The sequence below is a fragment of the Dipodomys spectabilis genome, unplaced genomic scaffold, assembly GCF_019054845.1.
Source record: "Dipodomys spectabilis isolate Male_0828 unplaced genomic scaffold, ASM1905484v1 ptg000197l, whole genome shotgun sequence".
Classification (NCBI taxonomy): Eukaryota; Metazoa; Chordata; class Mammalia; order Rodentia; family Heteromyidae; genus Dipodomys; species Dipodomys spectabilis.
The window spans coordinates 7,183,424-7,210,138 of NW_024870874.1; the positions used below are offsets into that span (position 1 = coordinate 7,183,424).

The window sequence follows — 26,715 nt, forward strand, 5'->3', positions numbered from 1 at the left end:
CTCCAACATAAGGAAAATAAAATTTTAACAACGTTCTGCCCAAATGGTCAGAAATCTAAATATAGTTCTGGTTGTATGGAAACAACCTCTCCTCCCCCTTCCCCTACTTTTTTGCCTGTCCTAAGGAGCCCTGGGTGCTCTCCCTGAGCCTCTTTTGTGCTTAAGGCTAGGGCTCTACCACTTGTTACACACTTCCAGCTTTTGCTGAGTAGTTTACTGGAGATAAGAGTCTCAAGGACTTTCCTGCCCCGGCTGGCTTCAAACCGCGATCCTCAGATCTCAGCCTCCTGAGTGGCTAAGCCAATTACAGGCCTGAGCCACTGGCTTCTTTAACATCGCACACATTAACCTAAATAATTTACCGACAGGAAACCTCAAAATGTCCTTTGATAAACTCAATTAGAAAAGAAACACGTCTTAGCCAGCATACCAGCAACCACCACAACAAAAAATGCTCTTCATTTTTTGTTTAAGGTAGCAGGTACAGAACAAGCCCAGATCATCTCATTCAAATTAAAAACAAAAAAGAAGCTGAGACTGAAACCAGTGATAGCTGGAAAACCTGGGGGATAAACACACATATTTCTTTGGGCAACCCAAAGGGAGGGGAGGGGAAGGGGGAGAGACAGAACAAGGGTAAATAACTTCTGCAACCCAAATCTCACTAAATCTTGATTTACCTGCAGGACTACCGATGGTGACAGGAGGAGGAGGGGGAGGCGGGGGGGGGGGGGGGCCGCAGAGCATAGAGAAACCCATAGTTGCAAGGATGACTTTTGAGGCTACGGCACACAGGGCAGCGCCGCCTGCCTCAGTTTCCCTCCTCAGAGGATCGGGCTGATCGTAGGCACTGGGGCCAGGACGGAGAGTCCACCAAGCCTTCCACCACGCCAGGCTGGCCAGTACACCCTGGGCCCGAGGTGTCCCCCAGTCCGTCACGAGCTCCCGGCCGGCCACCTGGCCCGTCCCTCCCGCTGCTAGTATAATAAATATAAAAGGCAGCCGATCGAGAAGGGGCCGAGCCCACGTGATCAGGCCACGAAAGCCGCTGGTGGGGGCCTCCCGAGAGCCAGCACCGAGACGGGCCGTCCGTCCGTCCGTGCGTCCGTCCGTCCGGGGCGGGCTGCGCGCGCCGCGGCCCGCGAGCTCTCCCGCCGCGCCCGCGTCCCCGGCGGCGGCGGGCGCACTCGGGGGCGCTCGGGCGGCGGCAGGCGGCGCGAGCGGCGCCTCCGGGCCGGTGAATCATCCCGGCAGACACGGGGAGCCGCGGCAGCAGAGAGCAGCGCCGGAAAATGGCTGAAGCGGCCACGGGCTTTCTGGAGCTGCTCAAGTCCTGCATAGTTTGGTCGTGGACTTATCTGTGGACCGTGTGGTTCTTCCTCGTGCTCTTCCTGGTCTACGTCCTGCGGGTGCCCTTGAAAATCAACGACAATCTGAGCACAGGTAAGGCCCGGGCCCCCGCCGCGGGGCCCCGCGCCCGCCCCTCCCCCCCACCCCCCAGCTCCGGAAAGTTAGTGCAAACTCGCGCGGGCGCGCGGCCGGCGGGGGCGGGCGCGCGGGCGCGCGGCTGCGCGGGCGCGCTCGGGGACGCGCCGGAGCCCGCGGGCGCCCGCCGCCACCCGCGCCGACGCGGCGCCTCAGGTGGTGGCTGAGGAGAAGCCGCGTCCCCTCCGCGCGGCGCCGGGGTCGCCCCACCGGCGGGCCTCCTCGGGGCGCGGGGGCTGGAGGAGGAAAGGGCGATGGGAACGGAGGAGACCTCGGGGGGCCTCGGCGCTGAGCCCCGAGGGCGCCTGAGACGGACCCTCCTCTATCCCTTCAACGTCCGCGAGCGAGCGGGCGGGCGGCGCGCCTCCCCGCCCCGCCCCGCCCCGCCCCGGCGCGGTCCGGCGGGGACCCCCGCAGGCGCCCCGTGCGGCGCCGACCCCGAGCGGGCACCCCGCAGGTGCGCGGGAGCTCCGGGGCGCGCAGGTCTCCGGGCGCGGCGGGTCAGGGACGGGCGAGGAGGGCGACCGGGAATTCCGGGGGTCCTGGGAGTGTTAAACGACCTCTGCTGGGCTCCCTGTGCCCTGAAAGCGGGGTGGGCTAAGCGGGGTGGGCCGAAGCCCCCGTGTCGGAAGGCAGTCAGCTCGGCCCCCCCCCCCCCCCCCCCCCCGTCATCCACAGGGGCCCAGCGCCCAGAGACATCCCCCGCCAGCGCTTCCCTCCAGCCCCATCACACCATTTCCAAGGAAAGGCTGCCGTCCTCCAAGTGTGCAAATAATTGTAGATTCGAGGTACTCGGACCTTTTAACAATTTTAATGAGCGTCTCGAACAGAACGGTTCCATTGTGATATCTCCATACATACATATAATGCAGAGAGTTGAAAAAATCATTTCTCAGTCATCTGGGAAATCCTTCGAGTCCTGAATTCTGTATTGAATGATATATAATAATTACAATAATAAAAGTATAATACTACATATGCATAACAATTATATAATATATAATGGATATCACGCGATATATTATGCGATATAATATATATTATAGTATACAATACATACATAGAGGGAGGAGAGAGAAATATGCATATTCATATTTGCATGTGCATGTACGTTTCGCAGGGTGTCATTTGCACACACCGAGAAACCGGGGCTGGAAATGGGTTTTCCTGTGGCACAACTGTAAAGAAACACTTTTTAGAACACTTGCTAAAATGCTCTCATCTTGTGCTTTAAGATATTAAAGTTAATCACTTTAATTAATTTGAACTGCTTTCTTACTTAAACTTCATTCACATTTGTTTGGTACTATCTCTGGGATAGTAAACGTAGGAGACAGGTTTCCAGCTTCCTAACGATTTCATTGGAATGATCACTGCTCAGCTCTTTTGTATCCAGTCATTCCAGAGACCCTGGCTTTCTGGCTTTTCATGTTCTAGGGTGGGGTAGCAGCTTATCATTCCATTGTCTTTTCTGCTTCAGTCAACTAGATCCTTACAATACTTGTCTACTCCTAAAGTCCCATACGACTAAGACTTTGTCTGAGAGCCTGCCTACCAAGTATAAGGCCTTGAGTTCAAACACTAGTACCATAAACAAATAAATATTTAAAAATTAGTTTGAATATGTATATGTATGTAAGTACATTGGATTTTTTTTCTCACAGAAACTTAATTGTATGATTTAAAAATTTGTGGCTGTTTCTCACTACTACACATTTACAATTTTTATTTCAGGATTTGTGTCTGTATACCATAAGTAATTAAAATAAGTTAATCATCTGTATACATGTTACACATATGAACACATCGGCCACATACCAGAACTGGCAGGAAGCATAATACTTTATTAGGAAAAGGTCTAGTTTTTAAAGGAAAGTGTTAGATCTTCTTCACAGCATTAAATCTAGCATTTCTCACAGATAGCATTGTCAGTTTGTTTAGGACTATTTCTCACTTGGCGTCTTAAGAAATAAGATGGTTTGAAGATGAACAGGCTATCAAGGTGAGCCTGAGGTTCCTTCCCCAATGATGTTCCACTTCTGCTTTTTATGTGGCTTTCTGAGCATCTTAGAAAGGAATAGCACATGAAGAGTGCTGTCCTCTCTGCTCTTAACTATAAAGAGTGTAGTGGAGGAAGGGAAACTTTGGCATCCAGTTTGTGAAATTAAGGCAGACATTGGAATCCTTTTCTTTTTAAAAGTAAAAGTGAGAAGTTCTACTAGGAAGTCTGCCAAAACATTGCCTGTCAATTCCCTCTTGTCCTTGCCAATTCTCTATCCCTTGGAAACAAGTGCCCTATAATTTATTGTGGGTGAAGACTCAGAGAAATGATTTATTTGGTAGCATCCCCGGAGGTGAAACAAGAATGGCCCTCCTTGTAGGGAGATGGAAAAGGACTTTACTGGAACTAGCTGTGTTCTTTAGCCCTGTGGGAGATGTGTGTGCTTTCTGTGATGAAGCATGTATGTCCCTGGAAAAGCTGTTGAGTCTACATGCTTTTATGGGAGCTGCAAGTGGCTCAGGCCACCCTGTGAGGTAGCCAGGGGCCTAGGATTCTGTTCATAATACCCCATCCCCCACACCTATGGGAACCAGAATCTGGTGAAAAAATATTCTGTGTTGCTTTTGGATAACTCCTTGGTATGTTCTTTTCGATATTCTTGTCGATATTCGAATAAGTGTTTTATTTAACTTCATTTGATTGTGTTATGTGATAAATGTACTTAAGTTGACTTTAAGTTTTTTTCTTGAATCCTTCCATTTGCTTAGGGCATTGTGACAGGTGATATGAGAAAGATGTACAAATTTGTAAGACTCAGGCTTAAGGGGTTTTGTAATATGAATACATCTTCCAATAATGGAAGTGGAGTGTAGAAAGTGGATGGGAATGTACTTTGAATTGAGCTGCAGAGAGTGAGAATTCTCATTCTGACTTTTAGGTGCTGAAGAGTAGATCTATACAGAGGCACAAATATGCAAAAGTGTAGGTTAGATTCAGAGAATCATGAATCATGTGAGGTTAGATTCAGAGAATCATGAATCATGTGAGGACCTTAATGCTCAGCCATACCTTTTATATCTCTTGTATCATGTGTACTTTTCCCAGTAAGAATGCTTGAATCTGTATCTCTTAATGTTTTGAGTACATGTGGAATAAAGGTAGTTCAAAATAAAACTGGAAATAGAATCTGCCTGGGTTGGCTTTGAACTGTGGTCCTCAGATCTCAGCCTCCTGAGTAACTGGGATTATAGGTGTGAGCCACAAATTCCTGTATTAAAGTACATTTTAATGGGGAAGCTGCTATATTTGTGAATGAGGATGATAACCTTTAAACTTTTGGAAAATACTTTCCCTAGTGTGCTCTGAAGAGTGCGAGAGTAAGGGCTAGCTTTTTAATGTTTGTATTTCCATCCTGTATGTGTTTGCCCTCAGTAGTGGCACATGATAACATGATGCATAACTCAAATTGGTTGTCTTCAGGGCTTTCCAACACTGTGGTCTTTCTCTTATTTTACTTACCCTTAAAGATTTTTCTTTCTATTAATTTGGAGGGAGTATTGTTAGTACTTAGCATTCAAGACTGGGTTTGCTGTTTTTTTCTTATGTCTGAAACTTAGAGGATTCTCCTGAGGTAATCTGGCAAAAGTTCGAAGGCAAGGGAAAAAGAATAGTGACAGGAAGTGATTGCCAGAGGAGGAACTAATACAAATTCCCCAGGAAACACTAAGAAGGCTGTGTAATGTGCTGTAAACATCACTAGGGGGAAGGTCAGAACTGCTGTCTAGATGTGCAATTAGAAGTATGCATGTGGGCAAATGTCACTACTTTTAGGATATGTACATCTACACCTTTAATAGGCCATCCTCAGGCACTGTATGAATATATAAGTGGTTGAAGTAGTTTCTTTCCATTGTGGTGATAAAATGGATCTCTGAACTAGAAAGAAATAAGAGAGGGTACTATGAATAAGAAAGTGCTTTTGTTTTTTGTTTTCCTTTTGTCCTTGAGAAATGATCCTGCCCTATATCCTGAGTGCTGCAATTACAAGTATTCACCTCTATGCCTGGCTGAGAAAGTATGGCTGACCATAAAATACAATTTAAATCCAAAGCATTATAGTAGCTTGCTTTCTTTAGAGGCTTGTATTATAGACTTGGCTCTTACAGTGAAATGACAGGTTAAAAAATATAATTGGATCACTTACCCAAGATAAAGGTTATTGATTATTGGGGCCACCATACTAGATATTTGTTATACATATGAAATAATATTTCCTTTCATCCTTATTATTGTGTTTGTGATGCCAGTTTAAAGATATCTACTTTCTAGAAGATAGAAAATATGTAATAATATATATTTTTTTCATGAGGGTGATACTGGGGTTTGAACTCAGGAACTTGTGCCTGCTAGGCAGTTGCTCTAACACTTGAGGCATGCTTCTACCCCTTTTTGCTTTAGTTATTATTTGGGTAGGATTATGTATTTTTGCCCGGGCCCCATCATGGGCTAAAAATGTATCTGCTGGGACCTCATAGCTGGGACCATAGGCATTCACTACCACAATCAATTTACCAATTGGGCTTGGGCGGGGTGGGGATTAGCACTATCTTTATCATTTAGTGCCTTAATCTGTAATGCTGCTGATCTCTGCCTATCAAGTAGCTGGGATTACTGAGAGGAACTGCTGCACCCTGCCTGTCTTATTTTGTTGTTACAATGGAGGAGGATAGTTGCTCATGTGTTACTCTTACCCACCATTTAAATATAGCAGGCATTCCTGTACTACCTACTGTGCTAAAATAAGAAACTGACAGATCCAGTTAGCTCTCAAGTATTTGTTGGCTATGGTCAAGGCCAGAGCAATCACTGTTTAATTGCAGTTACTAAATACCTTAGCAAAATAAGATAGCATTTATCTGAGACGGTATTATTTCCACCTCTGAATTCTGGGAAATTGTGTGCTAGATACGATCTGTGGAAAACTCTTAAGTTTTGGTTCCCAAGGTAGATTTGGATCTCCAAATGTAATAAAAAATCTTGAGTATTAGTCTTTCAGAAGTTTTGAATAAGCTTATAGAGAATGAACTGATGTTGAAGGAATCTCTTAGGTCATTAAGCATGGCCTATTATGTTATTATAAAAGTGTATAACAGTGTCATCAATGGCAGTAAAGACACGAAGGCATAACGTACACTTTCAACATGATGTTTGGGTTTGGACATATGTGTGATCTAGAGTTTGGTTTTTAATTCAGTTGCAATGTCATTTTGGCATATTACTAGTAAACTGCTCAAAGTTTACCGCTTTTCCAATTTCTGTTCTCCTTGCCTCAGGAGTAAGAACAAAATTTCCCTGTCTTTCGAATTGTTCTTCCCTACTTACTTGGTAGTTACTGCTTGGTGAATATTCCTAATAGAACCAATAAAATAATGCTGTTTTGCTGCTTTGCTGTTTATTATACCCTGTTGATTCAGTTGATTCTCTTTTTATGTTATCTGTTTACAATTGTAAAGTGTCATATAATAGGGACCAGTATGAGCTGGCTTTGTCCACAGGAATGTTTGTGTGTGTGTGTGTATGTGAGTGTGTGTGTGTGTGTGTGTGTGTGTATGTTTGTGTATGCCATTGTCTTCTATCATTGACATTTTATTTAAAACAAAATGAAATCTTTTTTTGACATTTTGGTTTAGACAGAATTTTTTGTTTAGCCAAAAGTATTATGCTATAGAAATGTAATATTTGCCTGTTTTTATAATGGTTTCATTTTAGGAAAGAATTTTGAAACATGAAGCATGAGGGTTAAATTATAGGTTTTAAATATAGATTTAAATAGAAACTAGATTTCTTCTCTGAACTGCAATTTTATCTGTGTCATCACTGAGTAAAAGTTTGAAAATAGAATTAAAGCATTTTAGTAAATTCTAGCTACTCAGGAGGCTGAGATATGAAGATTGTGGTTCGAAGCCAGCCTGCAGGAAAGGTCATGAGACTCTTCAATTAATCACAGAAAAAGCTGGAAGTGACGCTATGGCTCAAGTGCGGTATAGTGCTAGCCTTGAGAAAAATGAGCCCAGGTACAGAGCTCAGGTCCAGAGTTTAAGCCCCAGGGCTGGGGAAAAAAAAATCAGTAAATCTAATCACTCATATTGACTCACCATTCCAAGAAAGAAGTAAAGAATTTAAAAGCAACAACAATACTTTCTCATGCTTCTAGCTTGAGTTTCTGCTGGTTATTTTGGAGATGGAATTCTTTAGACTTTTATGCCTGGGTTGACCTCAAGTGGTGATCTCAGCCTCTTAAGTTGGAACATTATAGGTATGAGCCATTAGTGCTCTACTGCTTTGGTTATGTTTGAGACAAAGTCGCTTCTCTTTCCTGAACTGGCATAAACTTTGATCTTCCTACTTATGCTTCCTTCATAGCTCAGATGACAGGTATGAACTGCCATAACCCAGATTTTTTTGTTGAGATGATTTCTAATTTTTTTGTTAGGGCTGGCCTTAAATTTTGACTTCCCACCTTTGTCTCTTGAGCAGTTGGGATTATATGTGTTAGCTACTATGTCCTCCTCTATCTTTGATTTCTTTTTTTTTATTTTAATTTTATTGTCAAGGTGATGTACAGAAGGGTTACAGTTGTATAAGTAAGGTAGTGAGTACATTTTTGTTGAACTTGTTACTCCCTTCCTCATTTTTCTCCCTCTTTCCCTCCCTTCCCATCCCCAAAAGTCGTACAGATCATTTCCAACATAGTATCTTGTGAGTATTGTTTCATTGGTTCCCCCTTTGTCCTTTGTCTCACCATTTTGTTGTTTCCCTTCCCTTCCCTAATTCAGATAAATATATATACAATACCCAGAATACCAAAATCAAATATAGTAACAACATGGGAGAAACCATAGGGGGGGAAACACAAAAGAAAATTACATTAAAAGTACATTAAAAACAACAAAAACAAAGAAAAACATCTTGTGCCCATGTCATTTCGCTTAGCATCTTTCTATCTTTGATTTCTTATGGTAGGATGTAGCATTTCTAAAACAGGATAGTACAACTCTCTAGTCAGCCAATAAATTAGTATATCATGTGTTAATTTTAGAAATAAGATGACTGTTAGTAAATCAAACCACTCATGATCATATTGCAAGATATTAAATGATTCTCTTTTGCTCTACGTGAGTTTCTATCATTTTATCCCCCCCATCTCAAATTTTCTGATACTATATTCACTTAGATGGGCAAGTGATAAGGATATTTTGGCATGAGTAAATGATAACAATTTTGACTCTGTTCTGGCCACGTAAAGGCCAGTAATGTCTTCTTCCCAGTGGTGACCTATAAATGCTCACTCTTGCCTGTAAGTGTGCCAGTTGTACCACATTGCATCTGATCCTGCTATTAAGAACCATGGTTACTTTTTCCTTTTTCACTGGGGACTTTAGGGAATGGCTTTGGTCAGGTGGTCTGTGCAGGTCAGGGTCCTAGGGGCAGGTCTGCAGGTGTAGCTAGACAGGTCGTAATTGGGCTTTTCTGCTAATAGTCTTTGTTTTTGTGACTAACCTGTAGTAAAATCACTGTGGCACATATTAGCAAAATGTTAACGTGGGTTTCTTAGCATACAGTTCTGTGATCTTAACACTAGTTACTGTATTTATAACAGGTTGATCCTAATAAGCACCTCACAGACAACATTATAAAAGCTCACGTCAGTGCCAGCATATTCTCAATGTGCAATACATTATGGATAGCTGTAGCTCACTGCTGCAGCTAGTGGTTGGTAACTTACTTCATGCTTCAACATCAGTGCATTTTATCCCACCGTGGTGTGAGCAAGGAAGGTTAGTCCTTTAGTGCCCCAAACCGAGTCACTTTGTGGCTCACTGAGTCACAGGTTTTGGTAAGACAGGTAGAGTCAGGCTTTTGGCAGATATCTTCAAAGAGAGACCAGAGGCCAGAAAGACTTGGCCAGAGTAGCTGGAAAAATGTACCTCTTACCAGACAAGGGAGAGGTTTGTTTCTAATCGTCAGGTGTGAGCTTTTCTGATATCCTCACAGCTCCTTTCCCTGGAGACGCCAATTTATTAAAGCTTTGCTCGTGCCAACTCATCCTCCTTTCCTTATCTTACATCCAGCTTCTTAAGAGGGCAGAGTAAGAAATCAAAGACAGAATTAACCAGTAAGACTCTAGAAAAGGTTTTTAACTAGAATTTTTTATAAGGAAAAAGGGGGAAAATTAAATGCGTAGGTATGAATTATGAAGGTTAATTATGTCTGATAAAATGTGGCACTCTATTTTTAATTTTTTTATTATTGTAAAGGTGATATACAGAGAAGTTACGTAAGTCATGTGATGAGTACATTTCTCTTTGAAAAGTGTCACCCCCTTCCCTCATTTTTTCCCCAGTTTTTCCCTCCCAAACCCCCACTATATTTGTGAAGGACCTATCGGGAAACAGATTACACACCCAAACCAGTAATTAAAGGATTGTTTATAAAGCTGTGAGCAGAATAACAAAAAAGAATAATTTGTTGATAATGAAGGATGCTTACCTCTTCTTTTCCTTCTGATGCAGCTCAGTTTTCTTATGGATTTTACATGCCAAGCTCATAATTTTCATCTGTTCTTTCCTTCATGTAATTAGTTAGAAAATCTTGTCAAAAATTGTACTGTCCCTTCACTTTCTACAGCTTTATTTCATCCCTTATAATCTTATTATGGTAATCTTCCAGCTGATCTTCCTGCCTCTAATCTGGCCTAGAACCAGGGTATTGCTTTCAAATCTTTATTATCTTTTGGTTCCCCAGCAAATGAGGTAGAGATACCAAATTTTAGTTGAAGCAGGCCTCTGCTTTTTGCTCAGTGGACCTCTGTTAGCTTCAGGAATAGTGCGTTCCTTCATACTCCATGTTCCAGGGTGGTCTTTACTGTATACAACATCATTTTCATTTACACTCATATGTTCATATTCTATTTTTGGAGGTATTGTAGTTTGAATTCAAAGTGTTGTGCTTGCTAGGCAGGTGCTCTACTATTTAAGATATGTCTCCACTCCCCCCTTTTTTTGCTCTAGATATTTTTCAGATTGGGGCTCAAGTTTTTGCCCAGGCTAGGTTTAGATGTTGGGTGTGGATTCTCTTACCTAAGCCTTCCAAATAGCTGGAATTACAGGTGTGCAATATCATGTTTGGCTTGTTACTTGAGATTAAGGTCTTACTAACTTTTTACCCAGGATATCCTGGAACCTTAATTCTCTTGGTCTCTGCATCAATAGGAGCTGGTATTACTGGTTTAAGTCATATAACTAGCTGCTGCTCATATTCTTATCTAAAAAAAGTCTTCAATTTTGATATTATTTATGGAACCCAGATGATTCCACTACATCTACATTTTTGTCATCCCAGAGAGCCCACATAATCACTATACAGTACGCCATTTATTTTATCATCCTCCTATCTTGTCTGCACACCTTCCCATTTTATTCTAGAATTTTTATTCTGCATCTTGGTGCATCCATGAATGTCAACTCCTGGCCTCAGTAGGTGCTGGTTCTTTTCCTATCTCATTGAATTCTCTTATATAAACTGAGGTCTTCTATGTGCTGTTGGTCCTGAGAAACAACTAATAGTGTGTAGGGGGTCCCTTTCTCAGTCCTAATTCTTTTTTTTTTTTTGCTGTTCCTGGGGCTTAAACTCAGGACTGGGTACTGTCATTCAGCCTCTCTGTGCTTCTTGTGTTGTGGTTCTTGTGTACTCTGAAATAGTTTTTAGTGTATGTTTTCTATAAAGATGTTCTCTTATGTAATCAAAGCGTATTTACAAAAATGAGAAATTAATTTGCTTGATGAGAAATTAGTAGAACCACTACCACGTCAATCTCAGATCATATTACAGTATTACCAGTGGTTGTCATAATTTCCTTTGTAGAGAAGTGCAATGTAGTTTGCAATCAAACCTTGCCTTTACCTGCCATTTTTGCCTTCCATCTATTTTTTGACTTTCATGACCTTGACATTTTTGAAGAATTCATGCTGGTTGTTGAATCTGCCTTCTTTATGATTAAGTTAGATAATGTATGCATCCTTGGTTGGAATATCAGAGAAGTGAAAATATGCTGTTCTCACTGTGTCATCCCACAGGACTCCTAATTTTCATTTGTCCTGTTGATGAATCTTATTTGATCACCTAATTGAGGCTGTTTCCAAAGGATTCTCTACCATAAGGTTATTTTTATTTCTTTAGGAGTTTATAAATACTTTTGGAGAAGAATTTTAAAACTCTAAATTTTTTCATCAGATTTTAATATATTAATTTAGCCCTTTATGTCAGTGCAAACTATATAGTTTCCTGTTCTTTTCAGTGGACTGTAACATCTTACCATCACTATCACTTTGAAACTTAAATTATGACAGGCTTGGCTTGTGAGTATCCCTTCAAGCTAATATCTAAATTTTTATTTGACATATCCCTATCTTTTTTTTTGTCAGTCATGGGTCGTGAACTCTGGGCCTGGGTGCTGTCCCTCAGCTCTTCAGCTCAAGGCTAGTGCTCTACTGCTTGAGCCACAGCACCACTTCCGGTTTTCTATGGTTAATTGGACATAAGAGTCTCATGGACTTTCTTGCCTAGGCTGGCTTTGAACCACAACCCTAAGCCTCCTGAGTAGCTAGGGTTACAGGTGTGTGCCACTGGTGCCCAGCTCCTATCTTTTTTTGAGGATAATGATTACTTACAATATTCAGTATTGGTGTTGGAGGTGTGGCTCAGGTGGTAGAGTACCAGCCAATGATTGAAAGCATCAGCTACTGAGTTAGAATCCCCATTTTCCTCCTTGTTTTATTGCAAAGCTAAGATCTCAACACAGAGTATTTACATTTCCATTTGGAAGTTGTTTTTCCAGTCCTCAGAGGGGTATAGTGAGGCAATATATGTATATTCACATATATGGGTCTGTTAATAAAATTTATCTATAGTCATTAACTATCTCTCCTTCTTGAAATTATGAGTTCACACTGGCTTCTTTTTCTCCAGGAATCATTCTATTTTTATTCCCCTCCATACTTATTCTTTCTTTGACAAATGAGAAATATAATTCCTATAATCCTTAATGTGATTTCTCACATGCTCAATCCATCTGTATATAACCCATGTCTTTGACACAATTTGGCCCAGAGAAGTTCAGTTCATGATTTTTGGACTGCAGAATGCAACCTGCCCTATATTACCATTTGGAGGGCTCAGGAATGTATTTCTCACAGCACTAGAACTGATGCCATTTGTGGTCCACCATTGTTATGCCCTCCTTCTTCTGCATGGGCTCTAACACTCTAGGCAGGGCTGCTCCCATGTGTATGTTCTCTTCACTGGACTCTGGGTCTCCATATTGCCCCATTCCCTCCCTCTGTGTCTACCCCAGCATGGATAGCCTACCTCACCTGACCCAAAGGGTGGCTTCAGAATGGAATTACTAGAAAGAGGAAGAGAAAGAAGGAGACTTAGTTTTATAATTGTGTCTCCATCACTTTCCCTTTTCTTCCTTCTTATGTAATCTAAATAATGCATTATTTAGTTGTTGTAGGTCTAAGTTTCAATAGAGGTTTCTTTGGGCTCAAAACTCTTGTCGTCTCTCATTGAGCTGTGCCACTATCTATTCATGATGTCCTCTAGTTCTTAAAGTAGAATTGATCTAATTCTTTGAATATGTTAGGACTTGAAGAATCGAACCTTATTGGAAGAGAATGTCTGCTGGGAAAAAAGCATTCTGAAAGCAAGTTCCTATTTTTGTATTTTTCTCTCCCCCATCTGTCTCTCTGTCTCTTGTGTATGTATGTGTGTGTGTATATGAGAGAGAAACAGACAGAAGAGAGAGATAGAAGAAAAATTTTGAAAGTTTAAATAACTCATAAAGGCGTCTCTTACAAAGGAAACAGACAAACTATTTTTTTTGTTCTTTTTTTTTTTTTTACATTTTTATAAAGATACTGTACAGAGGGGTTACAGTTACATGAGTAAGGTAATGAGTACATTTCCTATCAAGCATTGTTACTCCCTCCTTTGTTTTCCCCCTGCATCCCTTCCCTCTCTACCCCCCCAACTCCTCCCTGCCCCCCAACTTTTTTTGTTTAATTTAATTTTATTTTATTTGAGAACATACTGTACAGAGGGGTTACAATTACATGGGCAGGATAATGCATACATTTCTTACCAAGCATTGCAGCCTCCTCCTTTGTTTACCCTTCACCTCCCTTCCCAGCCTCCCCCCTCCCCCCCACCCAATCCTTCTCCCCCCCCCCCCCCCCCCCCCCCCCGACATTGTAAAGCTCGTTTTTGACATGACATTTTGTACTTCTCATTGTTGCAACAGGTCCACCTGGATCCTTAAACGACTTGTTTGTCCCCATCTCCTCCACAAGTTATACTGACATCAAATATAGTGAAAGCGGGGGTTACACTGTGGGGGAGGGACATACAAAGCAACAAAGAAATAATCTTATAAATGCGTTAGAAACACATGCATGAAAGAAAAAAAAACATTAAAGTACATATTTAAGGGTTCATTTTCCTAACATCACATTATCTGACCTTTTCCGCTTGACTCATACATATACTAGATATTGTAAATAAGGGAAACCATGGGACCTATGTTTCTTTGGGCCTGGCTTACTTCACTTAATATAATTTTTTCCAAGCCTTTCCATTTCCTAACAAATGTGGAAATGTCATTCTTTCTGATGGAGGCATAGAATTCCATTGTGTATATATACCACATTTTCTTGATCCATTCATCTACTGAGGGGCATCTGGGTTGGTTCCATATCTTAGCTAAGGTAAATAATGCTGCAATAAACATAGTTGTGCTGGTAGCTTTAGTGTGGTTTTGTTTGTAAACATTTGGGTAAATGCCCAAAAGTGGGATTGCTGGGTCATAGGGGAGTTCTATGTGAAGTCTTTTGAGGAACCTCCATACTGCTTTCCAAAGTGATTGAACAAGTTTACATTCCCACTAACAATGAAGTAAAAAAATATGGAACGCTTCACGAATTTGCGTGTCATCCTTGCGCAGGGGCCATGCTAATCTTCTCTGTATCGTTCCAATTTTAGTATATGTGCTGCTGAAGCGAACACCCCCCCCCCCCCCAACTTTTAAAGTTCGTTTTCAACATAGTGTCTTGTACATTTCACTAGACAAACTATTTTTTTTTTTTGGGTCCGGTCGTGGGCCTGAACTCTGGGCCTGGGCACTGTCCCTCAGCTCTTCAGCTCAAGGCTAGCGCTCTACCACTTGAGCCACAGCGCCACTTCTGGCTTTTTTCTTATGTGGTGCTGAGGAATCGAACCCAGGGCCTCGAGCATGCAAGGCAAGCGCTCTACCACTGAGCCACCTTCCCAGCCCTAGACAAACTATTTTTATAAAAACATTTCTGAGAAATCTTTTCTCTTTCTCTGAAAGAGATTATAGATTAAGCAGCCTCTCCCAGTTTGTAAACTTCTCTACTAGATGAAAGTTATTCAAGTTAGGACCTGAAGGCTCAGAGCAAGATGTGTCTGCATGGATGTCTTTGGATCCCTAGGTCCAATACTGTTCTCTGACACAGGAGACTGTGTTTAGTGTATCAGTTTGTTAGCCCTTGTTTGTTCTTAGGTCTGATACCAAAATCTGTACTATCACCTCACCTCACCAGGTCAGAACTGAGATGGACAATGTCCCCCTTTAGCTAGCATGTGTTTATTTCAAAGTCCAAGAGAGTGTCTGTTATCTAGCAGCATGTTCTTCTTGTCCATGTTTAAGTTAGTTGCAGGTGGCCTAAACTAAGTGCCCAATGAATTTGTGTACATTTCAACTATTGTATCACTTTCTTATTCTCCCTTTTTTTTTCAAGGACCTAGTAATAGGTAGGTGGAGAGGTGACTCATTATTTAATGCCTGTATTGCTTAAGATGAATTATTTAACATCTTGCTCAAAGGGTGTGTTTAGTATTTTTCCTAACTGTGTTGCTGTGAGGATTAGATGAGGTAAGTATTTGTAGTTGTGCCCCACTTATGGCAGAGTAGGGGCTCAGTGCAAATATGTTTACTCACTTGCATTCATGAGGTTCAGAGGGAATTTAGATGTCCCAATCTGCTTTCCTAACCACCATGCGATCTTAACTATTATCTCAATGATTACCTGGAAATATTTGGGTTCAGATTCATATACTGTTACATTTGTTAGCAAAATTGGGTCCTGAACAAGAACTGTCCATGATTTGGATTTTGGTAGATAGTTTAGAACTTCTTTTAATGTTTATGTGGAAGTAATTCTCTTTGCCACTAGATGGGGCTAGCCCATGTGTTTATGAGGCTCTCTTACATAAGATTACATATATTATTTGGGGAAAACGAAATGATTTGTTGACTTTTGAGAAATGAATAGTGGTATTGACTTATGCTATGATTACAGGCTTAAGCCACCAGCATCAGGAGCTGAGATACCATTTATATACTAAGAGATTTTCCATTGAAGCTTTAGATTCTGTCACTTTTTTATTTTTTTATTTTATTTTATTTTTTTTTTGGGTCCGGTCATGGGGCCTGAACTCTGGGCCTGAGCACTGTCCCTCAGCTCTTCAGCTCAAGGCTAGTGCTCTACCACTTGAGCCACAGCACCACTTCCGGCTTTTTTTTTTTGCTTATGTGGTGCTGAGGAATCAAACCCAGGGCCTCAGGCATGCAAGGCAAGCGCTCTACCACTGAGCCAACTTCCCAGCCCTCTGTCACTTTTTTAAAAAAAATAGCACTTAGCTGGGCATTGGTAGCTCGTACCTGTAACCTAGCTATTCAGGAGGCTGAGATCTGAGAAATCACAGTTCAAATCTTGCCCAGACAGGAAAGTCCATGAGTCTTTTATCTCCAATTAACTACCAAAAAGACAGAAGTGGAGCTGTGGCTCAAGTGGTAGAATGGTAGTCTTGAGTAAAAAAGCTCAAGAGCAATCCCCAGGCCCTGAGTTCAAGCCCCAGGACTAGCACACATACACAAAATAGAACATATTCAGATTCTAAGCGTAAAATTCTTTTGAGATTATATGTTTTTCTGTTTTTATCATCTCTTTTGTTTTTAACTGAAAAAATATTTTGCTAATTTTTCATTGTCTCATCTTTCAGAGAATATCTTCCTATGTCTGGTTTTCCTTGATTAATAGAAAACTATGCACATGTGTGCATATTGTGTCTTTGGAGGGGGAGAGATTGGATATTGATTTCTCTGCAGAGAGTGAAAATGGTTAATTTCTAACCTTTCTCTTCTATCAAGCTTGAAGCAGTGATATCTTTTACTTCTGTTACATGGTTAGCTCTGTTTGTGATAAGTATTCCCTTCTGCTAGGAAGTTAGTCTTGTGTGCTTTTGATGTGTGTATACATAGTGAAAGAAACTAAAAAGCTTATAATAATCTACATAGCTGTAACTTCATTAAAAGAAAAAAGAGGAATATAAGTGAACACTTTTCCCTGTTATATAAATTGCAGTATATACAAGCCTTATGTTCTATTGGAAAAAAAACCTGATAATGCACTGAGCTAATATATTCCTCATGGCTTGTTAGAAGTGACAGGGAAGAATGAAGTAGGGCTGTGGTAGAGAATAACAAGGCCATACACAGAGTTTGGAAGGGTAGAGAAGACCTCAGTTAGGAAGCATCACTGAAGTAAGATCTACAGGAGAAAAAGGAACTGGCTCTGTGCACTATCAGGAAAAGTGTTCCAGGAAGGAGGAACAGCAGGGCAAAAATAACCTCAGCAAGATACTCTGTGCCTCTACTATGTGCTAAGCAGTTTGCATGATGAACTTCTCTCATCCATTTTACAGACTGAAACCTTGGCTTATCATGCACTCGCTCTACTTAAGGTCTGTCAGTCTGTTGTAACACAGGGGTAGAACTCAAGCATGCTTGTGCCGCACTGTCTTCCAAATTACTTGAGAATGAAATAGCCTTCCTCTTAGTATGCCTATTAATAAATGTAGGCACTACAAATTGGAAAATTCTGGTTTTCATTGTATTAAAACAGAATCGCTACCCTGAACTTAAAGCTGAGATACAAAAAATATGTTTACATTTTTATCAAGTACTTTTTCTATAATTTATATACTAAGCCTCTTTGATGCTTAGAGTCCAGCCTTCTTGGTCCTTTCGCAGGCACAATTCCAGTGTGCACTAAGAATGTGAATAATGAATGCTGTGAAAAAAAATATCCAGTGATGGAGAGCTTCGAATTTAGGAAGAACAAGTAAGATGTCTATGTCCTTGTGCCCCCTAAAGACTACAAAGAGCCCTGTTACCCTGTGGTAACAGTCACTGGGCATTCTTCTTTGACTGATTAAACAAAACTTGGCCCTTAAAAATAGATGATAGAGGAGATAGGTTAATTACATTGCTATTGTTATTTCAATGATCAACATTATCTAGTAGAACTGTTTTTTTAGGAGCTATTGTAAGAAAACTGATCCTTTCTGCATTCTGTAAATACTAACAAACAGCTTACTCTAATATTAAAGTTACTGTGTGTGTGTGTGTGTGTGAGAGAGAGAGAGAGAGAGAGAGAGAGAGAGAGAGAGAGAGAGAGAGAGAGAGAGGAGAGAGAGAGTCCTAGGGCTCAAACTCAGGGCCTGGGGCTTCAAACTCTGATCCTGAGATTTCATGCTTCTTGATTAGCTAGGATTACAGGCAAGAGTCACAGACACTTGGCTTGTTTTTTTCATATTTTTAATGTTGCTTGTGTTTGGACTTTCTTTCTCAAGCTCGTTGTTGAGAAGAATTTGGACGTGGACTGCATATACACTTTCTGTTTCTGCCACCAAAGAATTGTAAGTCTTTGGTGTGGACAACCCTTCAAGAGGTGGCAGGACAGAGTCTCAGGAAACCTTAGGGTAATTTTTTTAGTAATTGAACTATTCTGCAATATCCACTCTCTAGACTGGTACAACTTTGTAACTGATGCCTTTTTTCTTTTTCCCTTTCTTTCTTACGTTTTTTTTTTTTTGGGGGGGGGGGTCTGGTCATGGGGCCTGAATTCTGGGCCTGGGCACTGTCCCTCAGCTCTTCAGCTCAAGGCTAGTGCTCTACCACTTGAGCCACAGCGCCACTTCCGGCTTTCTTCTTTTTGCTTATGTGGTGCTGAGGAATCGAACCCAGGGCCTCAGGCATGCAAGGCAAGCGCTCTACCACTGAGCCACCTTCCCAGCCCTCTTATGTTTTTTCTTTCCCTTCTCCCCTCCCCCCCCTCTCTTTTCCCCTTGTTTTAAAGAGCTGCTTATTATGTCTCCCAGGCTGGGCTCAAACTAGGGTCTTTTCTGCCTCACTTTTCCACGCTGGCATTATAATGTGTCACGATGCCTGGCTCTGAAAGATTTAATTTTAGATCATTTAAATTTAATTACCTGTATGGGGCTGGTAGGTATTGTATTGTACAAACATAGGGTTAGAAGCAACTTGATACAAGCAACCACAAAGCAGAAGACCTTTGGTATTTCATCACATAGTTTGTTTAATAGTCTCCTTGAGGGTTAGTTTTATATCCTACCTTATCTTCATTTGTATCTGCAGTTAAAACAACTAGTTTATTAAGTGAGCTTCTTAGTTTCTGTGACTTAAGAGGACAGGGAAATATACTTGAAGATTAGGGGTATACTATGGTTATGCTAAGGGTCCTGGGAAATGGGGGGGCTTTGTGTTGTCACAATGGTGAGTCAGTGCTCCTGGAAGGCTTAGGGAATGTTAGCTGTAATATTATCCTGCTTATAGCACCGATAGCGCCCTCTGAGACATATTGTTGGCTTTCTTTTTTTTGATGGTAAGAATTTTTAAAATTTTAAACATAGAATTCAAAGCGTTATCTCTTTCCTAGAAAGAAAAGGTCATACCTCTGAAAGACATTCTTCAAAGCTCTGGCTATGAGGGTTTTTTTTCCATGTTGTAGCTTGTGGTGGTATGACTCTAAGCCTTCTTTTCCTCCCCAATCAATGAATATAACATTTTAAAGTTGATATTAGAAAACACAGAAGCTATTGATGTTTGTTTACTACTTCAGAGCAGAAGTAGTGAAATGGCTTAAAAATCCATTGGAATGATTGAAATGATGTCTGGTGCAAATGTAGGGGAGGGAAAAGGTTTCATGACAGCTAAAACTTCATCCAAAGTGTTTACATGTAGAAGTGTTTCATTTTAGAAGACAAATGAATCAAACTACGTATAGTATTATGGAGATATGTGTATAGTATTAGGGAGATATGTGTATTTGTAGAGTATGTTTCCCAATTTACAGTCTACCTTCAAAAAACAGTGGAAAAGGAAACCACCAGTGCTAAGTGCAGTTGAGTGGTTTCCCCACTATTTTCTGTTAGGATCTGGATCTCAGATGTCTGTTTGCCTAGAAATAAACTTTTCACTTGCTAAATGAGCTGGATGAGAGGCTTATGTCTAGGTGAAATATAGAAGGGAGTATTAGTAAAATTATAAAATTGCAGGGTCAGGTAATAATTTCAGAAGCATGCCATGTCAGATCTTAACAGAACCTACAAGACTTCAAGATTATTCAAGGCCAAACATGAAAAAAGGTATGCCTTTTGTAAGTCATTATAACTAGAGACAAATTTGGACAGTCTAGTGTTACTATCACTTTTTTGGGGGGAGATGATTTTGGGGGATACATTACTAATTACATTAATGTCAACACAGGGAGGGAGTATATTAAAAAGGAGGAAAGTGACTTTTTCTTATTCTTCCCTTCCAATATCATAGTAATGGCAAGATCCTTGTGTTGTTCTGGCAAAATATAATCTTATATCTATTATGCCTAAAGACAGGGTGTAATAAAACCTTTGCTTAGGTAATTTTAGCTGGAAAGGAGTTAAGATCTAATACTTTGTGATTTCAAGTTTCTAATTCAGTATTGCATATATATATATATATATATATATATATATATATATAGTTATGTTTGCTAGCTTCAAAAGTTAACTTCAGTTGATACTGTGATACATTTTCCATGTAATCTGTTTCAAATTAATCACCAATATAGAATTACTGTTAACTTTGTAAGGGTGTGTGTGTGTGTGTGTGTGTTTGTGTGTGTGTGTGTGTATGTGTTAAAGTAGGAAAACTTTGAATATGAATCATTGATGGAAAAACTGCACAAATAAGTAATTTATAATATTGTAAATAGCAATTTTTTATTGTGAAGCTACTGTACAGAGAGGTTACAATTACATGGGGAAGGTAATGAGTACATTTCTTATCAAGCATTGTTGCCTTCCCCTTCCTGTCCCTTCCCAGCACCCCTCTCGCCAAAGTTGTAAAGTCTGTTTTTCAGCATTACGACTTGTACATCTCATTGTTGCAATGGGTCCACCTGTATCCCTATTTAAACAATTTGTTTTTTCCCTTCCCCTCCACAAATTATACCAACATCAAATACAGTGAAAGCAGGGTTATACCATGGGGGAGGTGCATTCAAAGCAACAAAGAAATCATTCTATAAATATGTTAGAAACAATCGCATGAAAGAAAAAATGTAAATAGCAATTTTTTTACATTCACAAGTGCTAATTATATCTCTCTATGTGTGTGTGTATGGGGCAGAAGAACTTGATCTAGGTGCAAAATTGCTGTCTTTTGGACAAAATTAAATTATGGGGGGAGCCCAAGAAAATATTTCTTGAACAACTGTATTCAGAGATCTAGAGAGATAGATAGCTGAATGTTCTTTGACCTTGCTTTTTCATCCACTTGGCTCAGAATTTTTTAATTTCATCATGAGCAATTCTCTAGAGAGAAACAATGAAATATTCAGCTTACTCTCCAACTAGCCAGAAGAATGTTAGAATATATTGAAAACAAATGAAAAGTCCATAGATACTTCATAAAACTCTTGTCAAGGTAGATACTTACAAAATATAGAGGAACTCTGAAGTGACTGCTTTTTGTGCCTTTTAACATGGAGGCCATCATAGCTTTGTGGTAAAGATGGAGAAAATGATTGTGATAAAGCCATATATGAAAGTTTCTATCATAGCATTTCAGCGTCTAACACATATAAAGTACTCAGTTAATATTAGTTCTTGTCTTTTTCTTTTAAAACCATTGCTTTCATTGAAACATGTAATAAACAAATATTCCTAGGATGATCTTACATAATTTCTAATGTTATAGTATTTTGAGAGAGGCCTCTACTGGCTTTTGAACTTGTGCTTGCTACACAAATGCTATGCCACTTGAACCACACCTCCCAGTACCTTTTGAGTTCATTATTTTTCAAGTAGAATTGTGCTTTTTCCCCAGACTGGTTAACACCATGTTTCTCCTCCTTAGGTTTCCTGTATAGTGGGGTTGACAGGCACCTAGCTTTTATTTTTTTGCTGGTCCTGGTGCTTGAACTCAGGGACTTGGTTGGTGTCCCTGAGCTTCTTTTGCTCAAGGCTAATGCTCTACAACTTGAGCAACAGTGCCATTTCTGGCCTTTCCTGAGTGGTTTATTGGAGATAAGAGTCTCATGAACTTTCCTTCTCTGGCTGACTTTTTTTTTTTTTTTTTTTTTTTGTCAGTCGTGGGGCTTGAACTCTGGGTCTGGGTGCTGTCCTTCAGCTCTTCAGCTCAAGGCGAGCACTCTACCACTTGAGCTACAACGCCACTTCCTCTGGCTGACTTTTAACTGTGATCTTCAGATATCAGCCTCTTGAGTAGCTAGCATTATCAGCAGCCAGCTGTACCTGGTTTTTCATTGGTTGAGATAAACATATCATGAACCTTTCTGTTCATGATGGCCTCAAATTGTGAAATTCCCATTCTCTAGTAGTTAGGATTTCAGGCGTGAAAAAGCATGCCTAGCTTATATTTTTCATTAATTTATGCAGATATATGTACTCTTTAATACCAAAAGTAAGTACGAATAAAGATGCCCCACTCCATAAGCATTAACTGCAAATTCCATAGCTTTATGCCTCTTACACATCCTTACATCCTTCATTCTTTGTATTGGTCTAGGGAACTCTTTTCTTTTTGTCGGTTGTAAGGCTTGAACTTGGCCCGGGCACTGTCCCTGAGCTCTTCAGCTCAAGGCAAGTGCTCTGCCACTTGAACTGCAGCACCACTTCCAGTTTTCTGGTGGTTAATTAGAGATAGGAGTCTCACGAACTTTCCTGCCCAGGCTGGCTTTGAACTGCAGTCCTCAGATCTCAGCCTCCTGAGTAGCTGGTATTACAGGCACGAGCCACCAGCACCTGGCTGAACTCTTACTTTTATATCATGATGTCTTAGAGATAAGAGCTTTAGTATAATTTTAAAAAATAGTATCTAATTTTAGTAATGTTTATAGAACTGACTCAAGACCTGATTTATCTTTCGTAGACTAGTTAGGGTGGAATGAAACATTTTGGACAGTTAAATCTGTATTTCTATATGGAAGAATAGGCTGAAGTGGAAATAGTGTGTAGGAAACTGAAATGTTTTATATTTTTTTTTCCTGTGCCAATTTTGAAGCATGGCCATGTTTAAATATATTACTACTGTAAAGGCCTGGAAGTTCACTGGCCTCTGTATTTGGTTTATGATATAATCTATCTTCAGTGTATACTTTTTTTAAGGAAACATATACACATTCCTAACATTTTTTACATTTTTAATGGAGTACCATGACAGGTATTCCTGTTGAGTGCAATTCTATTGAAGAGAAACTTATTTCTTCATAAGTTATAATAGCTTAAAAATTTCCACTTTTATCTTCAATATGATTTATTATGGGAAAAATTTGATGTCATATGAATCTAAAATCTAATTATCATTGTACAAAGTAGGAGAATTTAAAGGCTGTTGGTCCTAACTAAGTCTTGCCCAAGTTTCAATCCACTTTCTTCCAGTGATTTCCTGCTAATATTAGGAAGTGTTTTCTTCTCTATCTTCATATTTCATGTTTCTATTAATATTTAAAAGTCCAGTTTTCATGAACAGTCTTGTGTCAAATTTTAATAGAATGCTAATAGAACGTATGAGATTCAATTTCTTCTTTGACTATAATACTGTCCCCTACATTCCAGTAAGCTATGGAAACCATGACTCACACAATGGTTTTAAGAGACAGTATGCAGCTGAATTCCCAGACATCAATTTAAAAATAAATTATACTCATGAAAAGTATGTAAAGCATCTTTCTTCTAAGAAGGAAAAATAAGGCCCTGGGGGGAAAATTTGATGGAATTGAGAGACTACGTAGTGTCATTGAAAGAATGGGTCAAGGAGGGGAGGGAGGGCGGGAGCTAAGGAGGAGGCAGGGTGGGAAGGGACAGTAGGGGAAAATCAAAGGAGGGGTAACAATGCTCAATAGGAAATGAACTAATTACCTTACTCATGTAACTATAACCCCTCTGTACAGTATCTTTACAATAAAAATATTAAAGAATGTGTCAAAGATCTTCTATCACTAGACATCTTAACATGCAAAGAATAAATGTATCTTGTTTGTTAGATGTAACTATATGCATCTTAAGTGCAAACGTTTCAAAGATGTTATATTATTTAAGAAAGTCAGGGGGCTGGGAAGGTAGCTCAGCGGTAGAATGCATGCCTTGCAAGCATGAGGCCCTGGGTTCGATTCCTCAGCAACACATAAACAGAAAAAGCCGGAAGTGGCACTGTGGCTCCAGTGGTAGAGCGCTAGCCTTGAGCTGAAGAGCTGAGGGACAGCACCCAGACCCAGAGTTCAGGCCCCATTACCGGCAAAAAAAAAAAAAAAAAGTCAGGAGTGATAGCTTAATTATTAATAATTAACAATATGAAGTCCTGATGATTTTTTATCTGTAAGGTGATCTTACCATTGTCTTCATGTGAGCCACATAGTAACCCATATTTCACGTCTGGTCCAAAGACAGATCCAAAAAAGGATCTTGCCATAATTTTCGTACTTCCCACCTTGGGTCTTTTGCATTGTTGATTTAAAAGTAGAGTTAGAGTATTTTTGAAAGACTGTCCATATTTTAATGAATATAAGAAAGCTTTCAAAGGAGAAAATTTGTTATAAATGCATCATTCTCATTTAAAATGTCAGCCACTAATTTTCCTTTCCTACTTATCACCTTCTGCTTTAGGGAGGCTGCCCTTGGGTGTTGGCAGGGTAACATAGTCACATATTTCTGAATGATTTGTATGTTTTCTTAGAGTTAAGTTTTCTGTGTGTTTGTCCATTTGTGCATGCAACAAGCATTGCTAAGCATATGACTTTTATTTTTGCTTTATGTTTTATCATGTCTTTATTCACAATTAAAATTTGTATGAACTCTGCCTAATTGCCATAATATCAATATTTCATAATGAATTTAAGAACTGGAATATTCCTGAATTTTACTAAACCTTCATAATTTTCTTAGATTGTTATTCTGGTCCTGATTATATAAATCTTGGTTTAAGACATTTAGTCTTAATATATATCAATACATACTGGTCCCTTAGCTTCTAGAGTTTGCAGCCTTTACACTTCACAAATAAAAACACTTTAAAAAATTAATACTGATTCTTATAGTGGGCTTGTGTCACTTTTACAACAGCGAAGAATATAAAGTAGAAAGATAAAACCTTCAGTGATTCAATCATCAGCAAGTCATGCCAGACGCATTAGCAGTAATTATAATTCTTTTAATTATTTAAATTAAAAAAATTCTTTCAATTTTTTAATGTAGCAAATACATATAACATGAAATTTATCCTTTCAATCATTTTGAAATATAGTTCAGTAACTATAAGTATATTTAAATTACCCTGTAACCAGTCTTCAGAATTGAAATCTCATACTCATTAAACAGTAATTTCTCATTTTTTCCTGCCCTCCTTCCTAAGCCTCTGGCAACCACCATTCTATTCTCTATCTCTATGAATGTGATTGCTGTAGGTACCACTTATTCATGGAAACAAACCACTCTGTCCTGTGACTAGCAGTTTTATATATCATATATCCTCAAGCATCATCAATCTTGTAGCATACATCATCAATTTTCCTTCTGTTTTTTCCTACTCTCTGCTGTTTTAAAACTTCACAATGATATCAGTATTATTCTTACTCCCTAAAAATTACCCCCCTCCAATAATGAGTTGCAGATATCTTCCCACATCAATACCTGTTCACCATTTCCATAACTACATTTCAATATATATGTATGTATATATATATATATATATAGGTTGGAAATGGTTTTATTCTGTGATAGGTAGTTGAGGATATCTTGGAATTGATTAAATATCACCAATTCTTAAATGGGAAGTAAACATGAACAAGGTAGTATTGGTTATCAAGACTAGGAATTCTTTTTTGTTTTTTGTCAGTCATGGGGCTTAAACTCTGGGCCTGAGCGCTGCCCCTGAGTTCTTCAGCTCAAGGTGAGCACTCTACCACTTGAGCCACAGCGCCACTTCCGGTTTCCTGGTGGTTCATTGGAGATAAGAGTCTCACAGACTTTCCTGGCTGGGCTGGCTTTGAACTACAATCCGATCTCAGCCTTCTAAGTAACTAGATTATAGGTGCGAGCCACTGGTGCCTGGCAAGACTAGGAATTCTTATGGTATCATTAGGATTGAACTGGGATGAAAGTGTGATTGAATTCTCAGCTCTGATGTATCTGACAGTTGCTGGAACCTAGTAGTTTTCTGAGTTTTGACAATGGCAAAGCCTAATTGAAGATCAGACCTCTTCCAGAGAATGTTCAAATCAGCAACAGTAAAGATTATAGAACAGAAATTATCAAGCTACCTGTTTTTACATAGCTTACAAGCTAACGAAAACTTTTTAAAATACTGCTTAAGAAAATTCAAAAGAAGAGTTGTATTTTTTGGTATGTGAAAATTTTAGGAAATTCAGTTTTGGAATAAAGTTTTATTGGAACACATAGCTACACTCAGTCATATATGTTTTGTTATGACTACTTTTGTATTAGAATAGCAGAGTTATACTATGATAGAGATCTGATCGTACTATAAACCTAAATTTTTTACCATATGGCTTTTTATTGAAAGAATTGGCTAACCCTTGCCATAAAACAGCAGGAATGACTCATGTTTTAGAGTGCCATGGAAACGTGTGACCTTGTTTACTTACATGGAATGCTTGCTCAATACTACTGTATTTTTCTTGAATTTCTCCACTTCTTTTTGTCTTTGGAACAACTTACAGTAGTTCATTCATGACTATTTTCATGACTTACTTTATTTTCTAGGAGTT

General features: G+C 39.7%; 1 protein-coding gene and 1 non-coding gene across 6 annotated transcripts in view; one reads left to right on the forward strand and one right to left on the reverse strand.

The window, feature by feature from the left end:
- The first annotated feature begins 1,133 nt into the window (after positions 1-1,133).
- St7 (suppression of tumorigenicity 7) overlaps positions 1,134-26,715 on the forward strand; it is a 204,132-nt gene continuing 178,550 nt past the window's right edge. For 3 of the 5 annotated variants that reach the window (XM_042695937.1, XM_042695939.1, XM_042695945.1), the window contains exon 1: positions 1,212-1,443. In XM_042695937.1, the coding sequence (XP_042551871.1) occupies positions 1,293-1,443 (151 nt within the window). In that variant the 5' untranslated portion in view covers positions 1,212-1,292. Of the gene's footprint in view, positions 1,444-26,715 lie in introns of all 5 variants that reach the window. The other 2 variants (XM_042695938.1, XM_042695940.1) reach the window with 1 other exon arrangement.
- On the reverse strand, positions 14,502-14,608 carry LOC122121912. The gene has a single exon (XR_006150061.1). It is a non-coding gene; the product is annotated as a U6 spliceosomal RNA (small nuclear RNA).